This window comes from Chelmon rostratus, chromosome 10, assembly GCF_017976325.1.
Source record: "Chelmon rostratus isolate fCheRos1 chromosome 10, fCheRos1.pri, whole genome shotgun sequence".
NCBI lineage: Eukaryota > Metazoa > Chordata > Actinopteri > Chaetodontiformes > Chaetodontidae > Chelmon > Chelmon rostratus.
The window spans coordinates 2,517,049-2,539,704 of NC_055667.1; the positions used below are offsets into that span (position 1 = coordinate 2,517,049).

The following is a 22,656-nucleotide window of genomic DNA, read 5'->3' on the forward strand; positions in this document are numbered from 1 at the left end:
TGTGTGTGTGTGTATGCCCTCTCCCTCCGCGCCAGCTGGCAGCAGCGTCCATGCCAACCCCCCCACCCCCAGTGCTATTTATGTATTTGCTCAGCCATGCGACTTAACCCTTTCACAAGCAACCTCAACCTTAGGGCACATTACACGCCAAGCAGAAATACGCCCTATGCCTTGCATTCCCCGATGCTGCAGTCACACACACAGACACACTCCTCCCCTCATTACCTATAATTCACATCTGGCCCCCTTTAAAACGGAGCAGCTTTTTGCACCGATGCAAGGAAAAGATCCATCAGCAGATTCCTCCTCCTCCTGCCTCCCTACAACGTTCTTCCAACCAGAAAGGCTATAAATGCAGGAATTTTCATCTCTCCTCTGCTATTCCACAGTTCTGATGCCAAACAGGATTCTGGCTCATCACAGCCTTTGTCAATCAACCTGAATTATGAAAATAGTTTATACTGTAACTGCAAGAATTACGTAAACTGAACTACAGCTTGATTTTTAACCACAAAAAGAAATACCGTATGGCTGACGAACTGATGTTCTTCTGCACCAGTTGTCAAAGGTTTAGGTCGGCATCCAAAATTCTGAGCTAGTAAGCATTCAGACAACTTAATACGAGAGAGGGCAGAATCAGAAGTGCATGCATACACAGTCACACCCAGATCCAAGGAAATGTATGAGTAGCTGCAGACATAAACATGCTTCACCAGCATTTTCTCATTCAGTTAAATGATCTGGCCTTCATCAAAGGTCTGCCAATCACTGATTGATTATTGATTACTTATTTATTGTGGAGTTGACATCTGAAAGTTGAAATGTTTAACTTGATATTGTTCTTATTCATTTACTAATACTAATACCACTTTCACACTGCGTTGTGCACTTCCAGCCTATACGTCTAGCATGTTAATGTTAGCATTTGATCCCTCTAAAAACAGCAAAAACCGAGGAAGGGATGGAAAAGGAAAAGCTATGGAAAAGTCCAGCTGTATTTACTTACCCCCTCCCCCCATCTCCATCTATCTTACGTTCTTGAGCTTTCCATCTCCTCGGTGGGCCGATCCCTGGCTCTCTCCGGCTGAGAAGAGCTGGTCTCTCATCATTCCCACGGACCGAGTTGCCAAAGCAAATTTGGCGAGAGGAAATGGAGGCCCTGCTCCCTTCCCAAACCTCCCAATCTCTTCCCTTTCCTTCTCTTTTTCTGTGTTTGTGTGTGTATGTGTCTGTGTGTTCAGTTAAAGCTGTTCTGCGTGGCCTCGGAGCAGCAACGGGAGAGCTTGTGGTATAAGAGGAGCCCATTATTCTCTCTCTCTCTGTTTCCGTGCATGTTACTTTTCTCATGTAAAACAATTCTGATGATTTCCATTTACACGGTCCTCCACAAGGTGGAGGGATTCAGTGACCCTTGCAGCTAATGGTAGCTTGATAAGCAGCGTTTAATCTGAGAAATCATCTGTTTGTATGTCTGACTGCTCTGTCCAGATTTGATCCCTGGCCACAAACTGTCTGGAATGTCTGGCCCTCCTTTCCTTTTGGGACTATGAGACTAATTTAGCTTCTTGTCCTTTCAGTTGTTATAACAGTAGCCTAGCTTAGCATTGTATAGCATGAAGCTAGTTTTAAAAATTGTGTACTACAGAAAATGGACACTTAACTCAATTTGAGACTCGCAATAGCAGTTGGCCAAAACAAGTGACGCCTTTTTGCATGTAGGCAAGCATAATGATTCTTCGGCCAGTGCGCTGTTGTCAGCCTCAGTGAATGGCGAGCCTGTGAGCCGAGTAGATTCATGGTAGGTCTACAGAATAGAGAGGATGGACTTGGAGAATGACTCAATTTTATAGACTTGGCGAACTATGAATTACCATCTTTTTGGCTTGTTGCCAGGCTTTGGCAATGATCACTCTCAGGTAAGACTGAACTTCTTCCACTCGTGAGTACTGCTAGATGCGCACATTTTCTGAATTCATTAATATTCTGCAAGACAATGTGGCTCGCGGGCCACCAGTTGACGATCACTGAGTTATGGACTCGGTACAGATTGACTTGTAGGACTTTGAAAAGCCCTGCAATACAGTTAAGCTAATTTTACAACCTTTTGACTTAATCAAAGACATGTCATTACATATATAAAGGCTGTGTTTTCTGTCAGTTGCTACAAGCGTTTAACCTTTAGCCTAGCCAACGACAGCTCTTGGAGGTTTCGTCGACTAGCCTCTCTTGATTCTGCAGAAGATGAGAGCTCAGGAACAACAGCTGACCCACTGCCATGTAGTTGTGTGGGAAAAGATGTAAATGTTGGAATAAGAAGGAATTGAAATGTCAGAATTCTGGTGTTGCACTGTCCCTCCAGGAGGACACTGGGAGGCGACAGGAGAGCTGGCATATTTTGCTCGGATCAGCAGTATCACTACAAGCTGTTTTTGGCTGGAACTGTGGAAACAAAGTGCCTTTTTGTTTTTCCTTCAAGTAGCAGGAGAATGTAGGAGAAGCTTTCCTCCTGAGGGGATAAATGATGGGTTATGTGGGGAGAGATGGTACAGACAGGTACTGCTGGGGCCTCCTCTCTATATACAGGTACATGATAGTCTGAACATCTGCCATCTGTCTGCATGCACATGCACATGCACACAGTCTTGTGGGTGTCTTCATCTTTGAGTCCTAAAATTGTTCTCCAAGCTTCACAAGTTAAGACTTGCGCTTTCTAATTCCAGTCTTGAAGTGAATAAACACGGTTACTTATGTGCTGAGTGCAGGAGAAATTACTCCTCACTGTATCAAAGTGAATATTAGATGAGGTCATTTAAAGTGTAGTCAGCAAACCAGCTCATCCTGAAGTCAGAACTGTGTCTCAGCAAGACTGAGTCTTGAATAATAAGATTAATTTGATCCTTTGCAGTGCAGCGCCGCAATAGCTTGACTGTAACTACGTAAAGTGTTTTTGCTATTTACTTCATTGAAGACAGAGGCCCTATTGTTCTCTGTGACTCCTCAGCCAAGGAGACGATGGTGGGATGAAGTGGTTGCCAAAATTGGCGCTCTGCGTGTGTGTGTAACCCACAAACACACAGTCGAGGAATCTCACTCGAGTGAGCTGCCACGGCGCTCGCTATATTTTTATCTTGTATGTTCATCTGTGTGTTGAACCGCACACGCACACACTCACACACAAAGTTGCACGGAGAGGAGTAAGGGGCATTCTGAGAAATGAGTATTGAAGGGTAATGAAAATCCTGCTCTCCAGACAAAACAGCTCACCTTCCACCACTGCCCATAACAATTGAGCTTGTAGCAGACAAAAAAGCTCCTCCAGCCTCAGGGGGAAACTACGTGCTGCATACAGCTTGTTTGTTTGCTCCAAGGCCAGCGGCTAATGAAATACAAGTCAGCCTCGAACTTGAGCGTCCCAGGTCAGCCTTTTTTTTTTTTTTTTTAATGCATAAACAGTACAACGACATGTTGTCTGACACCTGTTTGTTTCCCAGCATATGTTGGGTCTTTGTGGCCGATGCTGTATGAGGTGCGCTAAGATCTCACTTTGCCTCCAGGAAGGGCCCCTCCCTTTCCACCACTGTGGGCCCCTTAGCAAGACATGCAGGGAGGCCAAAGTCAGGTCACAGGCAGGGTGCGGCTCTGTTCACCCTACTGAGTGAAGAAAGAGCAAACAAAACAGGTTGTTTGCCCTTTCATCTTGTCCTCGTCTGGGGGGATGTTGGGTAAGGCAGCATGTTTAGCACCACGTTTGTCTCAGCCATGCAGTCTTGACACCGACTCACATGTGGTCAAAGCAGTAAGATTTCTTGCTAACGGAAATAGCAACAGTGATCAGTGGCATTTGCACAAAAACGCTAGAATTACAAACAGTATCATCACTGTTTATTATCGTATTGTACATCAGTGCGTTGTTAAATTGAATAGGCAAGATTTTTCTTTTTCTAAACCATTCTGAGCCACTTTTAAACAAACGTCTTCTCAAGGCCAACTTGCTGTCAAATGTTCACACTCTTATCCACTTGTCAGTTTCATCATGATGTATTTTTGTTGGAGTGACACATGAGGTTGTACTAGAAGTTTCTGTCTAACTTCTTTTGCTTGCTTTCTTTCTCTACCACTGGAATCTTGCTTGTTTGTAGAGGACATCCTGTAATCTATGACACAGGAAACTCACACAGACAGATAGACGAATAGAGGGGGGGGGGGGGGGGGGGGGGGTGGGGGTCACGGGGTAGGGTTGGCGGGAGGGGTAGACAGCCAGAGGAGGGAGTGGCAAAAAATGAACAAGGTGGCTGCGTAGTTCTCACATCAAGTTTTCAGAAGAGACAAACAAGAATGACATTTCTTCCAAAGGAGTTGCCTTCTGGGCTGTTTTTAGCTCTAAGTACAACTTGAATTAGAAATTAAACAGGGATAGATTGGTCAGAGGCCTTGTGACATTATCTACCTCTTCATCTTACTGCTGTCTTTATGAAGAGGACATATCTTCTTTTATGGTCAGACTATTCTCCAATCTGGCATTTTCTACTTCCACCAACCCCTTGGACAGAGTTTGATCAGCTGTACAGAACCTTTGCATAAACTGTCTCCTGACTGGCTCATTTGTAACCCAGTGTGACCCTTGCTTTCTCACTTTACTTGCTAACAGAAACAACCCTTCTGATTTGTTAAAAAATGTACAACAAAATAAAGAACCTACTGTGTCTCCAAAAAGCACTGCTGATTTGGAAAATTTCATGCATTCCTTCAGGCTTTTTTTTTTTTATAGCAGTGCTTGCCCAAAGTGGGACCACTAGGGGTCTTTGGGAAAATTTCAGAATGTTCTTACTTCAGAAAGTCCACAACTTGGTGAGGACATTCTTACTTTAACTGCCTGAATGTCAACAGTGTGCACATGTAACAGAGTCAGTTTTAGAAGTTTCATTTCCTCAATTGTCTTTCAAATAGTTATGTAAGTTTTCTGTAAATTACATGCATCTGCAGATTCCTCCTCATATGGCGTTCTTGTGGAAATATCTCTTGAATTGGGACTTTGTCGGCTAATGTCCATTCTTTTAAATGTCCTTACAATCAAAGACTTGGTAACTTTTTAGAAAAAAATAGTTTCTTTTTTTCTGTATAAACGTGGAGGTATTGCAGAGGTATTAGAGCATGGCGATGCAAACACAACTTTGGAAAAAAAGTGGTTCCACTAACGTACAAGTCTTAAATCCTCTCCGTTCAAGACACACTTTTGTCTCACTGTGACAAACAGTGGCCTGCAGACAGAGGAAGTGCTCTGAAACTTTCAAGAGACACAGACAGTCTTCAACCGAGAAGACTGTTATCACTCCACCCATCCTGTCTCTGCACACACACACTCACACACATCAACACATACTAACAGACACTCATATATACCCACATCCACTTGCCCAGACACATGCTCGCACATGAGCCCCTGCATGGGGCCCCCCATGGCAGCTGAGGCGAGCCTGCCACTCTCACTATTTCCACATATGCTGCCCCATGACTTGAGGCTTTGTGAGTTTCTCATGCAGGGGTTATTCCTAGCTGCCATGTGCGAAGTAAGAGGCTGTAAAGTAGCATTTGAAAGCTTTGCGCTTCAAAGGTGCAGCACCGACATGTTTGGCTAATATAAAGCCAAGCTCTTAGACCACAGAGCATTGCAACTCTTCACTGAATGCATGGATAATCATCATGAGATAATATCACACGTTTAAGAAAAGGCTAACGTCATCTCCCAGATACCAGTGTAATGCTAGGGCATAGATATTATGAGGTGTCACGTTCTCAGTGTGAAGTACTGAAGCCGAGAACATAGACGGTGCAGTCTGGGCATGTCTAACACACACCTCAGCTAATCGGAAAGCCTTATTTTAGAAGTGTGACATCCTGTCTATGCCATGTAATCCACACCGGATCATAAAGGGGGTGGATTGCAAGTGCACACACACACACGCACACACACACACACACATTTTTGGGTGTCTTTGAATTTAGCCCAGGTTTATCACCTGCTGTAAGGCAGAGGCTTATCGGGAGAACACTGTCAAGTTTCCAATAAGTGTCTCACTCACCCCCAGTTATGGTCTGAGTGTATGTGTATGAATGTGCACGTGTATGTCTGGAGGAGGATTTCTCAAGTTTTCATGTCACACACCCTCAGCAAAAGACCCCCATTTGATAGTGTATAATCCCGGGGACCCACATAGGAAGATATCATGCAGCCCTAATGGGATCATTTCAAGTGAACCAAACTGATAATGAAATTATACTACTCCTCATTTTTGCTCTGTATCACCTGAAACCAGCCGAAGGGCCACAGAGATGACAGAGCAGCTTTAAAATAGGAATTCCCACCCTGGCTGTCCGTTTGCCTCATGTCTCACAGTCCCACTGTTCAGTAATCTAGACATGCAGATTTCTCCCACCCTGAAGCCCCCACCACTGAGCCCCATGAGCTCAGCTGCCAATTGCTGACCCCCTGACGCTCTCCTCCATGCAAGATTACCAGGACCGGATCTCGGTCTGATGGAAAGCTGCGGCATTGGCAACCGGTAATCCACGAGACGAGGACTGGCACGTGGCACAGAGACTTTGCCCAGAGGCAACACACTGTGTGTGTGTGGGGGGTGTGTGTGTGCGTGCGTGCGTGCGTGCGTGTGCGCGGGCGTGCGTGCATGCTTGTGAGCTCAGCCACTCTCTGGGCAGCCACTAGCCTCTTGCCTCTAGCCCTGCTTTGCTGCCCTGATATATAGGACATATCTCTTTATCTCGAGATAAGCCATAAACCGACCAGCCACAGCTAGGACTCGCCTGTACTGTTGTACTCCCTGTCGTTCCACTAGATACAACAACGATTATAACCTTAAAATGCACCAAAAAAAATTAAGAGCAATTGCCTACGCTTTTTGCTAGTTTACTTTTTTATTTGCTGTAGGAGCTTAAACAATAAATCCAATACATCAGGGGTTTGTAATGAAGACCTTTTTTAATAAAACCTAAGCTTTAAAAATGTTTAAGTCTTTAGAAAAACTGTTTGAGCTTCACTGATGAAACAAAAGTTCAGTGTATACACTAATTACTCAGATTCTACACAAACAAGTAGACAGAAATACCTCCTTAAATGTCATTTCCACATATGAAGGACCTCCTTAAAGGGGACAAAAAAATAACAGAGATACAAGCCTTGAGAAATTATTTCTCTCACAACATGAAGTTTCTAAAGGTTTTCTGTCAGACCAACAAGAAACGGACATTGTTGGTCATGGAAGCACTCTGATGTCGTTAAGGAAGGTCACTGAAAGTCACAGAGTTGTACACCAGTGCTGTGGTGGATCGAGGACAGCTGTCATGTCGGCAGACCTCAGAGGTATTTGTTCGTCTAGCCACGCTACTTTCCTGTGAGAGCAGCTCTGATTACACAGACATGTGGCATAGCATGACACACTGCCAACATGGTCGAGAGAGGCAGAGAGGCAGAGAGAGAGAGAGTATCTAACCCCATTGCAAATGACCACCTGTTGACACCAGGAGTGTGTGTGTGTGTGTGTGTGTGTGTGTTTGCGTGCATGCAGCATGTTCTGCCCACTCCTGCACGCTGCAGCAGTTTGCTGGCTGAATGATGTAGAGGGAGATCCTTAGAGACGGAGAAGAAGAGCGAGAGAGCACCACAAAGTGAACCTGGGAGAGAGAGAGAGAGAGAGAGAGCAAACTATATGAGTGAATATATCCCCTCTAGAAATATTGGTGGTTTGACATAACTAGCCCAGATCTGCATTACATGTGTGACCTCCACTCCAACACATGACCTCCAAACACTGACAAAGAGTGAAACTTAGAACATGTATGATAATTCCAGTATGAAGTTGAACTTTATTTCAGTAGTCGGTAAGAATCATGTAGCTTTCCTCCGCATGTTTTCTTGCTGCTGAATTGTGCTGCTAGCAATTTAAAAAGATTAAATTTAAAGGATGTGTTTTTGCAGGCCTATTTTAATATAAATATTGCATGCCTCACAAAATTTCACATTTGTGGTATGGTCCTTTTTAAACAATGTATCTGTTAGACCCTCTTAGCCTAAAAGTGATGTTTTAGAGGAGCGCTTTTTCTCCTTCAAGTTTTGAATTTATGTGTATCTATATTTTGCATTACATACCCACATAAGAGCCATACAAAGTCATATAATACGTACTTAGTTGGATTGAAAACTGAATATTTCTTTCTCTGCTGTTTTTCATTAGCTGCCATTAGTCGTCCTCCACCAGCTTTGGCTTTATAAAATGATATTAGATTGGAGTCCAGGTAGCATTAAAAATGTTTCAAAAAGCAGCACACACTCTGTTCCATCAGAAATGCATTGCAATTTCTCTTTGTGTGTGTGTCTGTGTGTGTGTGTGGCAGCTAGTGACAGCCACAGCCTGGAGAGGCTGAGGTCATAGCCACAAAGCCAGCCAGGGGAAGGGAAACAAACCCTTACTTGTCTGTCTGTATGGGTGAATCTGTGTATGATAGACACACACACACACACACAAACACACACACATACAAATGAACTCAGACACACACTGCCCCAGTCACCTCGAGCCACCAGCAAACACACCGGGCTGCATTGGATTCTGTTTGTGACAAGTGTGTGACATACTGCCAAGGCCTGGAGTGTGTGTGTGTGTGTGTGTGTGTGTGTGTGTGTGCAGGCGCACAAGTACAACTTGGTAACCCTTAAGCAACTTCCCCAGCCACAGAAAGACCTGAACATAGTCAACGCCACACCTTCATTTAAACACACGACCACATGTCTTCATGAGATGGTGATTCCAAATATTGTCAGCCATATTTCACTTGTATATGCTATCCTGCATTTTTAAAACTTAAACCAAATGTCCCTCTTTTCTTGCAGGTGTCTGATCCCATCCCGATCAAAAAGTCCAAACATGAAGACTTCCCGTCACAGTCCCCGCTGGCTGACAAAGACAAACATCACGACTGGCTCCAGTCCCTGTCCGCCGCCAACAAGGTTGGTGCTGCTAAGCTCGGGAAGCAGATGTTGATGACGATGATGATAATGATGCACGGTGCATGAGATGAGATGTCACGTAATATTATATAGACCTTTTCAGATGAGGGAAGTGCTTAAATTTAGATTTGGCAGGAGGGGGTAACTGTAGATGCCAAGAGCCCCACAGATTCTTTTACTGAGACGGAGCAAAGTTTGAGAGAGCAGTGTAACAGAATATAACCAAAATATAATGATGGATGTCCCCTGTGAAGATCAATATTCCCTAAAAAATCTACCATGGAGAAGCGGTTGTGGAGGTATACTTAGAATGTCGTCAGTGACTGATCTTCATACTGACCTCTCTCCAGTCACACAACACATCAATCAATATAGCACACCCTTATAATGAAAGGACTGGTCCCCGTTTACTTTTAGACTGTATTTTAATCAGGCAAGTTCAGAACAGCTGCTTGTGTTCAGATAACATTTAAGATTTTTTTTATTGTTTGGTCAAATGGAAAACGAATAGAATAATAAGAATGTTTATGATTCTCAAAGTAAGGTAAAGCAGTACATGAACTCAGGTATCATATTGCCATTTGTATCCAGAAAGTTCAAACTATATCCTACTTTAACTCTATCCAAAATGGATAAATTGGTACTGAGCTCATTGTCTGTGTCATGACTAAATGTGATGTCTTCATTCTGTGTGATTTAAAGTATTATTGCTCTTTTGTCAGGGGTTTAACTGCATTCAGCCCAGGCAGAGGCCCTCAGCTTTCAGACCCTGGTCCCCCCACATCTCTGCTGGTGACAAGGAGCCCTCCAGTCACCCCCTGGCCCTGCTGAGAGACAGGTGAGCCCAGCAGGACCGTGAGGTCCAAAATGGAAGGCACTCTCACAAGCCCTGAAGTGACTTCAAACGAAATGAATTAAAAACAATGAAATATCTTTTAGTGCAAGAGATGACAGCCATTTTGTTCAGCTGGATCTGATGAGCTCCCAGCATGCTCTCTCACTTGTCTGGGTGGGCTGGTGTCAGAAGGGTCAAGTCTGACTGTACCACAGCCTCCCACACTCCACCATTCACACACATATGACACACACTCATACTGTGGGCACCCACTTGGCATGGTGATGCCAGTGCAGGCTGCACCATATCACAGTTGATCTGGCCCAGTTTCTCACAAAGTGGGAGAAAAGAGCTGCAGGCGATTTATTGAATGTCTCTGTGCTCTGGTTGGCATAGGCTGTTCACATCGGATCATACAACATAGAACTGGCTGTGTTTGCTTGCATGCAGGATTCAGCGCTTATGTAACCTTCATTTCAGTTATTGCATGTAAACACTGTGAGACACACAGTTAAACTGTCTGGTTTCCTTTCAGCTTCTACAACTACAAGAGTCTGGAGAAAGCTGTAGCCCCCAATGTTGCCCTCACACCGCTGCCCCTGGGAAAGATGGGTCCCATGTCCCCATCAGTACCCAGCACCTCACACCCAAGTGGAGGTGAACCCCCAGGTGAGGGCGCCAACGCTAACTCCAGGCCTCGCAAGAGGAGAGCCACAGGCGAGCTCCCACCCCCGGCGCCAGAGGCCCCCTGCCCTCCGTCCTCAGCTGCCAGCAAGCCGCCCCCACCGCCTCAGGACGACAAAGACTCTGAGGTGGAGATCGAAGTGGAGAGCCGTGATGAATGTAAGCAAAGTACTCACAACCACCAGCTAGATGCGTGGCGAATGGGTGTTGCAGGGATCAGCTAGCTAGCTAACTGCTTTCGACAAGATCAGCTGAGACTTGACAAGTGGAAAGAGATCAGTTAATTTCCACCATTTCACACAGTCCTCACCCTCTTGTGTGTTTCTGGTCTCTCCCTACAGTCACTTCATCCCTGTCCTCCCTGTCGTCACCATCCTTCACTTCGTCCAGCAGCTCAGCTAAGGACCTGAGCTCGCCAGGAGCCCAAGGGCCCATCTGCACTGTCACATTGGCAGAGGGCACCGCGCCCGCAGCGGCACCCGTCGCAGCCCCTGTTACCCCTCCAGAACTGGGGCTTGAGTCGGAGCTGGAGAGCCTGAGGCAGGCACTGGACAGCGGACTCGACTCCAAGGAATCAAAGGAGAAGTTTCTGCATGAGATTGTTAAAATGAGAGTGAAGCAGGAGGAGAAGCTGGGATCTGCCCTGCAGGCCAAACGCAGCCTCCAGCAGGTAGGGGTCCATTCATGTCATCGTAAGAACAGCATGACGTGTTCGGAAATATGCTTGTTCACCCCCCGTTGAATGAAAACATGATATCGCTTTCACATGTGTGCTCTAAGTACAGAGATGTACTGTAAGGTCTGAGATGTATTTAGTCCACCTTAGCGCACCGACTGGAAGCTGAGGGGAACTGCTAGCCCTGCTCCATTAAGACTGACAAAATGTTCCTTCCCGCACCTCCAAAGCTGACACAGAGTTGTAGACTTTGAAACTTGCACTTGCATCAAGTCAACTTGACTTTGACCTGACTGGTCTGACACTTGACTAACTTAAGACTTGACCTGACTCAAGACTTGAGTGCAAAAATGTTCAAGCCTTAATTTTCCACTGTGTCATTCATGGCCACCAACCGGTCAAATGTGTCAGTGTAACTGGAAAGAAACTGATTGTTTGGCAAATAATTGAACAGCACACATCAGAGTTGTACAAAAAAGTTGCTGTTGGATGAGAGAATGGGATTTCACAGTTTCAGCTGCTCATGACGACTCATACATACCTAAAGCCCCCCCCCCCACGTTCTTGAAATCAGACTTTTTAAAGTTGACACACTGAGGAAATAAGTTGAGCTTAGGCATCAAAATGCAGAAGAGAATTAAAAGTCATTATCACTGTCCGCAAAGCTTAGCATGAGTTGGCAAGTGATAACAATGAGAGCGGATGTTGCTGCAAAGGGAAAGGCCAGACTTCCATTTTTATTTTTGGTCTTGGACTGAGAACAAAAAAATGCAGACGAAGGAGTCTGTGTGGGTGAGCAACACAAAATGCATCCTGAGCAAAGAAAGGCAATTTCAGCGACAGCATTCCACTTTCACTTCCCATCAGGAGGAAACACAACTCCAGCCTACAAGCTAAATGAACAGTGGCCTTATTTTAAAAAAAAAATCCTGCTGTATTTGTTAAACTTACCCTCGCCCTGATGGCACTGAAAGAGTTCTTATGTAAAGCCTCTGTAGAGTAAAGGGTGTGATGGGGATTGTTTCTTTGCACTCTTTTTGTAGGTACCAACAAAGCTTGATGACGGACATGTTTGTCCCAACTGCTATGTTCCCATGAGTATGCTATGGGTGTGTTACCACAACACACACTCACACGCTTTCAGAGATTCAGAGGAAGGAAACCTAATTTCTGTCAGCCCACGCATTGCCCTAACCCCTGACTTGGCGCAGTGTAAACACTGACATGAATACTGCAGCCTGCTGTACGAAGTCACTGATCTCAGGTGTCAACAGCTCAGAAACAAAGTAAAACAAGCATGTGACGGATATATCCACTGGCATTCACAGCAGTTGCATAAGCACCAGGGGACACTGAAGCAGATTTAAATGATGTAAAATGCCGCTTCTCTAAGTATAAATCCCGGATAGACAGTATCTCTCTTCGATACAAACTTCTACGATCTCTTCTTCCCAGGAGTTGGAGTTCTTGCGAGTGGCCAAGAAGGAGAAGTTGCGGGAGGCGACTGAGGCGAAGCGAAACTTGAGGAAGGAAATTGAGCGTCTGCGAGCTGAAAGCGAGAAGAAGATGAAGGAAGCGAACGAGTCGCGGATCCGTTTGAAGCGGGAGCTGGAGCAGGCCCGACAACTGAGGGTCTGCGATAAAGGCTGTGAGGCCGGACGTCTTCGTGCAAAGTACTCTGCACAGGTCAGTCATGACGTATGTTGATGATGTAGTCTGTGAAGGGTTCCAGCTAGATTTCAATTAGCCATTTGGGCTTAAAATGCTGTAAAGAAGAGATATCACTTTAATAATCTCTTGATAACACGTTTGAGAAACATGCGACATGGGTAAAAATGAAGCCAAACAAGGCTGTGCGTGTAGACAGACAGTAAGAGTCCAATGTGATGCAAAAAGCCTAGACGATGTCAACACCCTCAGAGTAATTGCAGTGTTTCAGAGTTTCTCTGTCTCAAATACTCTCAAGGTCAGCAGAGGAATAGGCAACAAAAACCTCACATTTCCTCTTTCCCAGTCAAAAATACATGGGTGTAGCCTCAAGTGCACAGACATATGATAAGTCTCCTTCTGAAAGGAAACAGGAAGAGACGTCGACTTCCCTCAGGCACCATGGGAAATGCAGATTAGACAAAACAAGAGGGACGTTATGCTTTCCAGCTGTGTCTCCCTGCAGAGGCTGCAGTCGTCTTTGGAAAGCTGTCATTAAGATGGTTTAGGCGTTTATGTTACTGTAGCCTGGGCTTAGGACAGGAAAAATGGCAGGCTTTCAGGAGCTTTCAGCATCACCTTCTGTGCTCTCAAAGATCGTTTTGCTGAAAGGGCCACCTGCTGTCTCCTCAAATATAAGATAAAATCTACAAACTTAATTCACAAGTACATTTCTGAAAGAATTGCATTGATCCAAGTCAAGTAAAATTTGTTGAAATTAGGAAGCCGGACCAAGCTTGCAATTTTTAGTTTAGTGTTCATATTCTGATCACAAACACTGTGTTTCATTGTAGCTACGCAATTCCTGGAAACCATTTCTACATTGACCAAAGGCAGAGAATGGCATCATTTATTTGGCAAATTCAGAAATCCACTTGACAGAAAAAATAAGACGTACACTCATTCAGTTTGGTTTAATTTAACCGTCAATGAGGGAATTTGGCTAACATGAGCCATCCATGTTTGTTTGCCATTTCGGGTACCTCTAACAAAGTTTCCCAGTCATAATAACAACTTGGATGTTAACATGAACTGTACTTATAAGTCAGCTGGTAGTGGTAGTCATAGTAACTCCAACATAATGTGACCACTGCACCGGGGCAGCAGTCAGAACCCTGAGACACTGGTGTCTAGAACAGGATGACCATTTAATCAGTTAATTACCGTCACATCTCTTTTATGCAGATGAAGGAATCTGTGTGGGTGAGCAACACAAAATGCATCCTGCATGAAACTGAGGTAGAACAGGCTCAGACAGTTGTGGCTCAGGTATATTCTTACAACTACATTTACACTAGTTGCTAAAATGGTGTACTAGAGAAAATGAGATACGTTCTGTATCTGTGATTTAGGATCTGATAGCGAATTCTCTGGTGTAAAGCTAATGTGTGAACTCAGTAGCAACAACGTGCAACACTCTGTCCAGCAGTTGCTAACAGACAAACATAGTGATTCTCCAGACACTCCGGGTTCCCTCCTGCATGCAGCCAGTGCTGCTGGCAGCTCCAGAGAGCTGAGCAGTTCGATGGTGGGTCCACGGAGTAGAGAGGATGGTGGAGTGACTGACCTTAAAATTTAGGAATTTTTCAGCTCATTGCTAGGGGTTGACAAGCCTAGAAATGATCACACTCAGAACAAACTGGGCCTTTTCCACTGGTGAGTGACATCGGTTGCGCACATTTCTGAATTCATTAATATTCTATAGGCCGGATGTGGCCGCCTGTTGACAATTAATGAGTTATGGGCTGGTCCGGATTGACTTGCTGTTCGGTCCGCATGTGGACGGTGTTTGAGAGGCCCTTTATAGCGTGTAAAGAAGCATACAGTATGAATGAAATAGGTCCAATGAGCAGTCTGTGTTAACAGCTGAGCTTGTTGAAAATAAAGTCAATGGTTAAACCATTCCGCTCCAAACTGTCCCATAGATGTGTTCTGTATGATTCCAACAGTTTTCTTTGTTTTCCAGATTGAGGACCTCCAGATGAAGCTGCAGCACGCCGAGGCCGACCGTGAGCAACTCCGAGCAGACCTGCTGCTGGAGCGGGAGGCCAGGGAGCACCTGGAGAGAGTGGTGAAAGAGCTACAGCAGCAACTCTGGCCCAAATCCAGCAGTGACAAAGAGGTGACGCTCAAAGACACATCAGCTGACAACTAATCCAGCAGCCAATCTCACCGCCCCACCATTCCCCCCATCACCATGATCCCAACATCTTCTGCCCAACTCAGACCATAAACACCCCCAGGAGTCCCGGGCTGGCCACATTGCGCCACTGTCCATCAGGCTCTCCCTCCAGAACACGAAAATAAAAGACTTACCCTCTGACCAGAGACAGAGAGAGGAAAAGAGGACCTGTGTCCTTATCCATGCCCATGTAAAGTCGAGTGAGTGGTTTAGTGAATGGAGACTGGAAACAGCAAAGTACAATGCTGCAACAAGAAAACACATCTTTCTAAATCAAGCACTGACTTGCACCTTCCAGACTCACAGAACTCACAGGAATGAAAGAAAAACAGATGCAGAGCACAAGACTGTTTGTGCCTATATTTTGTCTGACAAGAAAATCGGATGAGACTTTTGGACAGTCGTCTGTGATAATAAATGCTGAAAGATGATCATATTATATGAGTTATACAGCTGTGGAGAGGTGTTACAGCAGTGTGACCAGGACAGGGCTCACATTTATCCCCCAAAAAGTCTCCACGACCATCCCTCACCATGACAAAGATGGAGGATTCTGAACACATTATAAGCTATTTAAGAGACTATATAGCGATATGTAAAGAAAAAAGTAAGACAAAGAAAAACGTTTCTTTGTTTCTCTGTGCTGTTGGAGTTTGAAAATATAAAAAGATACAAATAAAGTAGAAGATGAACAAAACAAGTAAATGAACTTTCCACAGTGCCACCGTGGCTTTGTCGGTTTTTCAGGAAGCCATTACAGTCCACTGAGAGGAAAAGCAAGGAGTTTGAAGTTCAAGCGATCTGTCTTTTCTTCCTGTTGTTGTTTTATAGAATCACTTGTTTCTCTGAACAGTGGGTGGGCTTTTGGGTTGACATTTTGCTCTCTTTGGATCAAATCCTGGATTGGGAATTGGAAATAAAAACATGCTGTGTTTTAGTCACCTTTGTAGTGAGCACTCGTTTGGATGATCAATAACGATATCCAGCGGTCACCATCTCAGTGTTGCTCACACACAAACACACACGAACACTGGTTGGCATGTGTTATTTTAAGCATTTGGGTCAAAACCCCCTAAAGTCTTTGTCTTCTAAAGATAAAATACTCCAGATGTGAGTGTGGCCTTGTTTTCTCATCTTGTAATGTTTGAGTGATGAAAGCCAGCATGTTTTTACTCCAGTTGACATCAGAACCATCATGTATGAAATCATATTGGGCTGGATGGGGCAACCTTGGCAAGAACCACAAAATGTTCATTTTAATTAAATTAAAGTATGTAAATATAAATATATGTTGTTTTTTTTTAACTTTACAATAATGAATCGCACTTTGTCATAACAAAATACTGTTATAATGCATTGTACTCCCATTATTGTCTTCAATCTTACTTTGAAAACATCATCTTATACATAACTGCTACCATATAAATCCAGTAAGCATTTTGTTGATTATATGCATCTCAGAAAAATGCAGTTGTTCTGTTGTCTTCAGGCAAAGTATTGTAAATAAACGGAAAGAAAAAAGGCTCCACCTGTTGCTTGCTGATGCAGTCCGGGATTGTTGGAAAGTTCGGGGCAATGCTTTCTCCCATTTTTGTAATATAATTGACACGGATGTCACTTGAGTATCTGGTTACAACTCATAATGGATTTGACAAACCTTGGTTCACAAGTTGCGTCAGTAAGGTGAAGTGTTAAAGGAGCCTGAACAAACAGTCACATGTTCGAAGAATAAAATCTGATTTTATTCCAAAAGCAGAGGCCACGAATCTGCCATCACATAGTGGGTACAATGCAATCAGAATGTACATTGTGTTAATGCTATTTTTCCTTTGGTTATTGATGTTGTTTTAAACGTGGAGATATTTTATTGCTTGTCTGTTATGTTCACTTTTTTCAATAGAAAACTCATTTTCTTTATGCATGAAATTTGAGATACATGAAGTTTGCCATACATATAGTCAGTTATTGGGCATTGATACTGTACATGTAAGGGTTTTATTGTGTTATGCAATATAAAGCAATTTGTCTTATTTAGAAGAGGAAAAAGTAATTAAAAAAGCAACACACCATATATAGTTCTTAAGAAAAAAAACTTCACACTTGCAAAAAACAATAGACAACAAAAAAAGAACATTTTTTAAATGCAATGCTGGACAACCTCAAGTGCCTGAATGAAGGCAAAAGGTTTCCAGAGTAGGAAAACTGATGATGAAGCTGTTGGGGCTGGGCCTCTCATCAACTTCCTGTTTGCAGGTTTCAAATTAAAAGCCCATCTCTCACTCAGCAGCTCTGATAAAAAACATCAGTCTTCCTAAAACCAAACCGTTTACAAACTTTTTTTTCAATGCAGAGAACAATTGAACAAATGCCAGACGCTTAAGGCTTTTTTTTCTGAATGAGTGCTTTTTTTCTTGATTTGAAATCAATGATATGCATGTCCAACAATTTTGTAGAAGACATTGAAAAGCCACTCGCTTCAGTGAATTGTTACTTTGAGTTGTATATAAAGACTTCAGTGTTTGTTCCCGGTTTGTTGACTTGTCCTGAGGCAGACATGTCGAGGATAATTAAGAGGGCATCGTGTTAAAAGCCCTTTTCTTATCTAACATTACTGATGTTGCTCAGAGAACAACACTGCGTCTGCCACTTTAGCAGACCTAAAATTGGTACATTTTGTAGTTGTTTTTACACTCAAAAGAGTTGATAGCCTATGTGTAGTTTACTTTATTCATGGTTTTCTACAAAATAACGGAGACAATAACAACATTGGCTCTTCACTCTCCCACACAAAAAGAAAAAAGCAGTTTAACAAAGTCTTGTTTTCTAAAGGAGAATCATTTTGCTAAATAATGGACGGTAAAGCAGCAATAACAGTCCATATTAATAGACAATTACTAGCCAGTGTGAAGATTTGAATAAGAATTTACAAATGTAAATATGTTTTTCATTTACGATATTGTATAATATATGTACATGGTGTTTCCTTTTTCAAAAAGAAATCTTTTCTTACAATAGCTGTCTTGTTTTTGTTTTTATGAATTTGTGTTTTAACTGATATGTTTAAAAAAACAGTTAATGCAGTGCGTAAGAGAATATTCCCTACATAAACATGTTAATCCATTTCTTTTCTTTTTTTTTACTGTAGTCTTTATATTGAATGACTTTTTTCACCAGTTCATATATATTTTTAACAGTGTGTTCAGTATCAGATAGCAGACCTACAGTATGGGTTACACACACACACACACACACAAGAACACATGACTACGCCAACTTGCAGATTGTTTCCCTCTCATCCTCATGTATCTTCTTAGCCCTGTGCTGCTGCTAATACTATATAAACCTTACAATTCTAGAAATATTTTTATGTAAGAGGTAAATGTAAGCTTTCCCATTTATTAATGCCACATATACAGTATGAAAAAAGCTTGGCGTATTCATCTATCTCCCTTGTTTCCCTCATCTTTTCACGCCTTTTTCCTCATCCCTCCTCCAACACCCTTATCCTTCTCTCACGACACGGACTATATTGTAAAGTAAAGGACTTTATGAGATTATGTTTGAAAATAGCTATGCTTATATACTACAGTGACTGAATGTACAGTGTATAGATGCATTACCAGAAATAAAGTTGTTTGTCCAGATTGAATGGCCCAGTTTCCTTTTTCTGCTGCCAGTTTGATTAAAAATATAATATTGCAGACAGAGTGTTTCCTTGTAATTCATGTCACTAATGAAAATCAGTTCAGTACACTAAAATATCATGTTATAAATTGTGAAATCCAGCCCTGTGAAAATATTCAAATGAAACAAACTAGGAAGGGAAGGTCCTCTTTGGTTAAATATACAAAATGCAACCTGTGACCAGATCTCGCTTGGTAGTTCAGTCATGAAATGTGTATGCCATGATGTTAGTGGGCTAAAGTTATGATCTGGAGACCTACGGATTGTTATATAAAAATAATAAATTCACTCCAAACGGCTGCTCCAGCAAATCAGGACTGCTCGTCCATGAAGCAGGGGGACTTGCAAGAGGCAGATTAACAAAAAAGAATAGTCCAAATGAAAGCAGGAGACGCTGAGATATCCTGACTTTTAGTCCCTGGTATGAGAAAACCCAGAAAATAGTTCCTGTTGTGCAACTAAAATTTGTTATACCCTCCCTGCCTGGTAAATGTCTTTCTGTTAAGGTCTCCCAGCCCAAACTGAGAGACCCCTGATGACATCACTATGACATCAAAAAAGTAAACTCACGTGTTAAGTATATAATGTGTGTAAAAATCAGCAGATTGCGCCTTTAATTGAAATATTTTGGCAATGTTGTGAGTTTATTTTCAGTGATAGACATCAACCGCAGAAGAACTGGTGACAAATACGCCTCTCTTCAATATGTGCATCACATGGGTGAGGACTGGGTCCTCGTGCAAACTGATTTTAAATTTCCTGACACTGGCATAAATCAACACATGCAGATAATATTAAAACTGAATGAAGAAACAGATTCAAGACCAGACAGCTCAGGATTTATTATTACAAAGAATAAGAGTTTACTTGTTCATTCGTTTGGCACGTGTTTCATTTTTATTGTGATTAAGGGAGATTTTGAACCTTTAAATGTGACTGCTGTGAGACTGGCTGGCTCTAAAGCTCAGACTATTTATGGGCTGAAAAGACAAAGGAAAACAAATCTCAAAACAACTTGGTTTCAGGATCACAGGCTTGAATCCCTAATTGTAGCATTCAGACAATATAAACAGCAAATAAAAGCAGCTGAACACACTGAGACAAAGACAAAACAACAAGAACACTGCATTAAATGTGTAATGTCAGCAAAAACAAAGTGAGAGCAGCGCAGAGACCACTTTTCAGTGCACCACAACAGCACCAAGCATTCCTGTTTCACCCTCTCATCTGGCCTATGTACACAGATATGGTTTAGAAAAGCTGCTGGAGAAACCTCCATAATTACTGTAGAAACCTTAAAAAGGAAAAGATGAGCTGCAAACACTTAACTAGACAGGAATGTTCACTAGGTCTGAAGATAAAGGCCACTCAGCCTGTCAGCGTTTGATGTAAACATTCATTAGAGTGACACACAGCCATGATACATGGTCAGCATGCACATCGGTGAGCCGCTGGCTCATCAGTATCCAGCGTGAGGAGAAGCAGCTAATGGAGAAGTGAAGCTGGTTTCTGCGTTAATTTAAGTCCACGCCAAAAGAAGCTGGCACAGACTCTGCCGTTGTGAATTTGTAAACTATGAATAAAAAAAAAAGAGGATGCTGGAAACCGCGAGTGAGCAGCAGCGACTAAACCCACAGAAACTTGCTCCACTGAGAAGCGGCTGTTTGTTCCACTCCAATCACGAGCTGCCTCAACACAAAGCGAAGCGTCTGCAGCCAGGCTCTGAGGGGCCGCACCTCAACACAGGCGGCCTCTGGTCTGAACGCCATCACGCTCACAGTGAAAACGTCAGTATGCCGGTGTTTAGCAGGTGATGTTTGCTATGTTCCCTGTCTTGCTTTAGCCAGTTAGCAAAGCACAAGGAGCAAAGCTGAGGAGACTGTCGTGGGTTCTGCAGGTGTTTGGTGATAAACCAAAGTAATGTTGAGAAAAGGTCAGGTGATCTCCAAGGTTACTACAATGCATCCTGAGGCGGACATGAGTCCATTTCACTCTGAACCAAAGATTTCAATCTGGTGGCTACAACAAATGTCTCTGGAGCCCTTTCGTCATCAGGATTCGTCCTCTGGGAACCATGTTTTTGTGCTAATCCATCGAGTGCATGTGGAAATATTTCGTAAGATGGTTGAAAACTTGGACCTGCTGCTGGTGACAAGCTGTCCAACACTTACTGAGACATTTCACTTTAGACCAAAGGAAACATAGATACTTGTCAGAAGTGGGATTGGAACCCATGCCTCGCAGTCTGCCCTGGAGATGTGGGATCGAATCCCACTTCTGACAAGTATCTATTTTTCCCGAATTTCCCCGGCTGGGGATTAATAAAGCCTTATCTTATCTTATCTTATCTTATCTTATCTTATCTTAAAGTAATGGACAGACTGAACATCTGATATTGCCATCAAGGTCTGACTGGGTCCATCGAGTTGTCGTGACATGAGTTGTGACATGAAACAGCAGCTTCTCATCTCCCGCCATGGAGGACTAAGGATTAGCCAAACAGTGCCATGGGCGGGACTAACACCATGTCAAGATGAGCGCCAGCACTGAGGAAGACTAGCAACAACAGAGGCGACTGCTATAGACAAGATAATGCTGCTATCGTGGCTGTTCCTCACACGACGTCGCAGTTTGTTCTTTGTCCGCTCCGATCCACTCAACATCGTTTCAGATGATATCATTTAAACGTATTTTCAGAATGAACATGAAGTGAATTATTGCCTCTTTTTATGCACATACATTTGTTTGCTGCAGTGTTTTGCATTCTGTGTTTTTTTACCGCCACGAACATTCAATGTAGACTCAGACCTCAGACCTGCTGGCCCCGGGTCCACAAGGGGTCTGCACAGGGCTAAGCCCCCTCAGTTGTATTTTTGCCCCCTTTGTTAAATCTTTATGTATGTATGAAAAAACAGCACACGTAGTGACAGCGATGCACGTGGTTATGGCCCTGCTGTTGTTTCAGCACCGTGGACAGCGCCTCCCCCTGCTGAGTCTGATAGAGAAACGCTCTTAAATTCCGAAAATATTAGCGCTACTCTGCTAGTGCTGCCTTCTTATCGGAGTGCTCTGATTAATCAATATATTCTTTGATTTTGAAACAGTAGCCTTATAGCATGGTTAAATCAATGAGTTTTATTTTCTGGGGAAAAAAAAGACCTCCTCGTGATTTTGATGATTTTTGATCTTCTTCTGAACCTGACTCCAGCCCCTTTGAGCCGGTGGGTGTGTAGCCTCCAGCCAATAACAGCTCCCGGGGTGTGAGGGCGAGGCTCTTTAAAAATGTAGACCAGGTGCCAGATCGTAGGCACACGTCCACGAGGAGACGCCACTGTTGAATGCTGAAATGACAAATCCTTCTCATCCTGCCTTTAAAAACGATCACACCTGAACTTGACCTGAAACCTAATATTTAGTTTCAGACAGCAGAGCTCTACTGCACAGCTGTTAGCTAGCTAACGCAACACCTTCAATTTGCTGTCTGAGGTGCTTGAAAGCTCTGGAAAAAGCTAATAAGTGGACCTTGAGATGGGATTGTTTTTGCTAATTTGACATAAATAAAAAGTTACTTTAGAGCGAGAAAGCAACATAAAATGCTAGTCAAAATAAATCAAGCAAAGCCAGATTAGATCAGCCAACTGCATGCAACTTGCACGACGATCTAACGTACATTCACACTGATGTAGTGCTCATAAAGAACATGCAGCTGATCTTTCAAATGAATGGGTATAAGTAAGAAACCATTGATCCAAAAAACTAAACAACTGTAAAACTCAAATGCAGCATTGTGATGGAAATGGTCTTCTTTGTAAAGCTCGGGTCCAGTCAGTGAGCATCACCGGGCCGGGTGGAGGCAGCTGCTGCCGATG

General features: G+C 43.3%; 1 protein-coding gene across 1 annotated transcript in view; it reads left to right on the forward strand.

Moving 5' to 3' along the window:
- skia (v-ski avian sarcoma viral oncogene homolog a) overlaps positions 1-18,745 on the forward strand; it is a 74,527-nt gene extending 55,782 nt beyond the window's left edge. The window contains exons 2-7 of the mRNA XM_041946322.1: positions 8,903-9,019; positions 9,742-9,857; positions 10,390-10,697; positions 10,880-11,208; positions 12,670-12,900; positions 14,888-18,745. Coding sequence (XP_041802256.1) covers positions 8,903-9,019; positions 9,742-9,857; positions 10,390-10,697; positions 10,880-11,208; positions 12,670-12,900; positions 14,888-15,076 — 1,290 coding nt within the window. The 3' untranslated portion in view covers positions 15,077-18,745. The remainder of the gene's footprint in view (positions 1-8,902; positions 9,020-9,741; positions 9,858-10,389; positions 10,698-10,879; positions 11,209-12,669; positions 12,901-14,887) is intronic.
- The last annotated feature ends 3,911 nt before the right edge of the window (positions 18,746-22,656 follow it).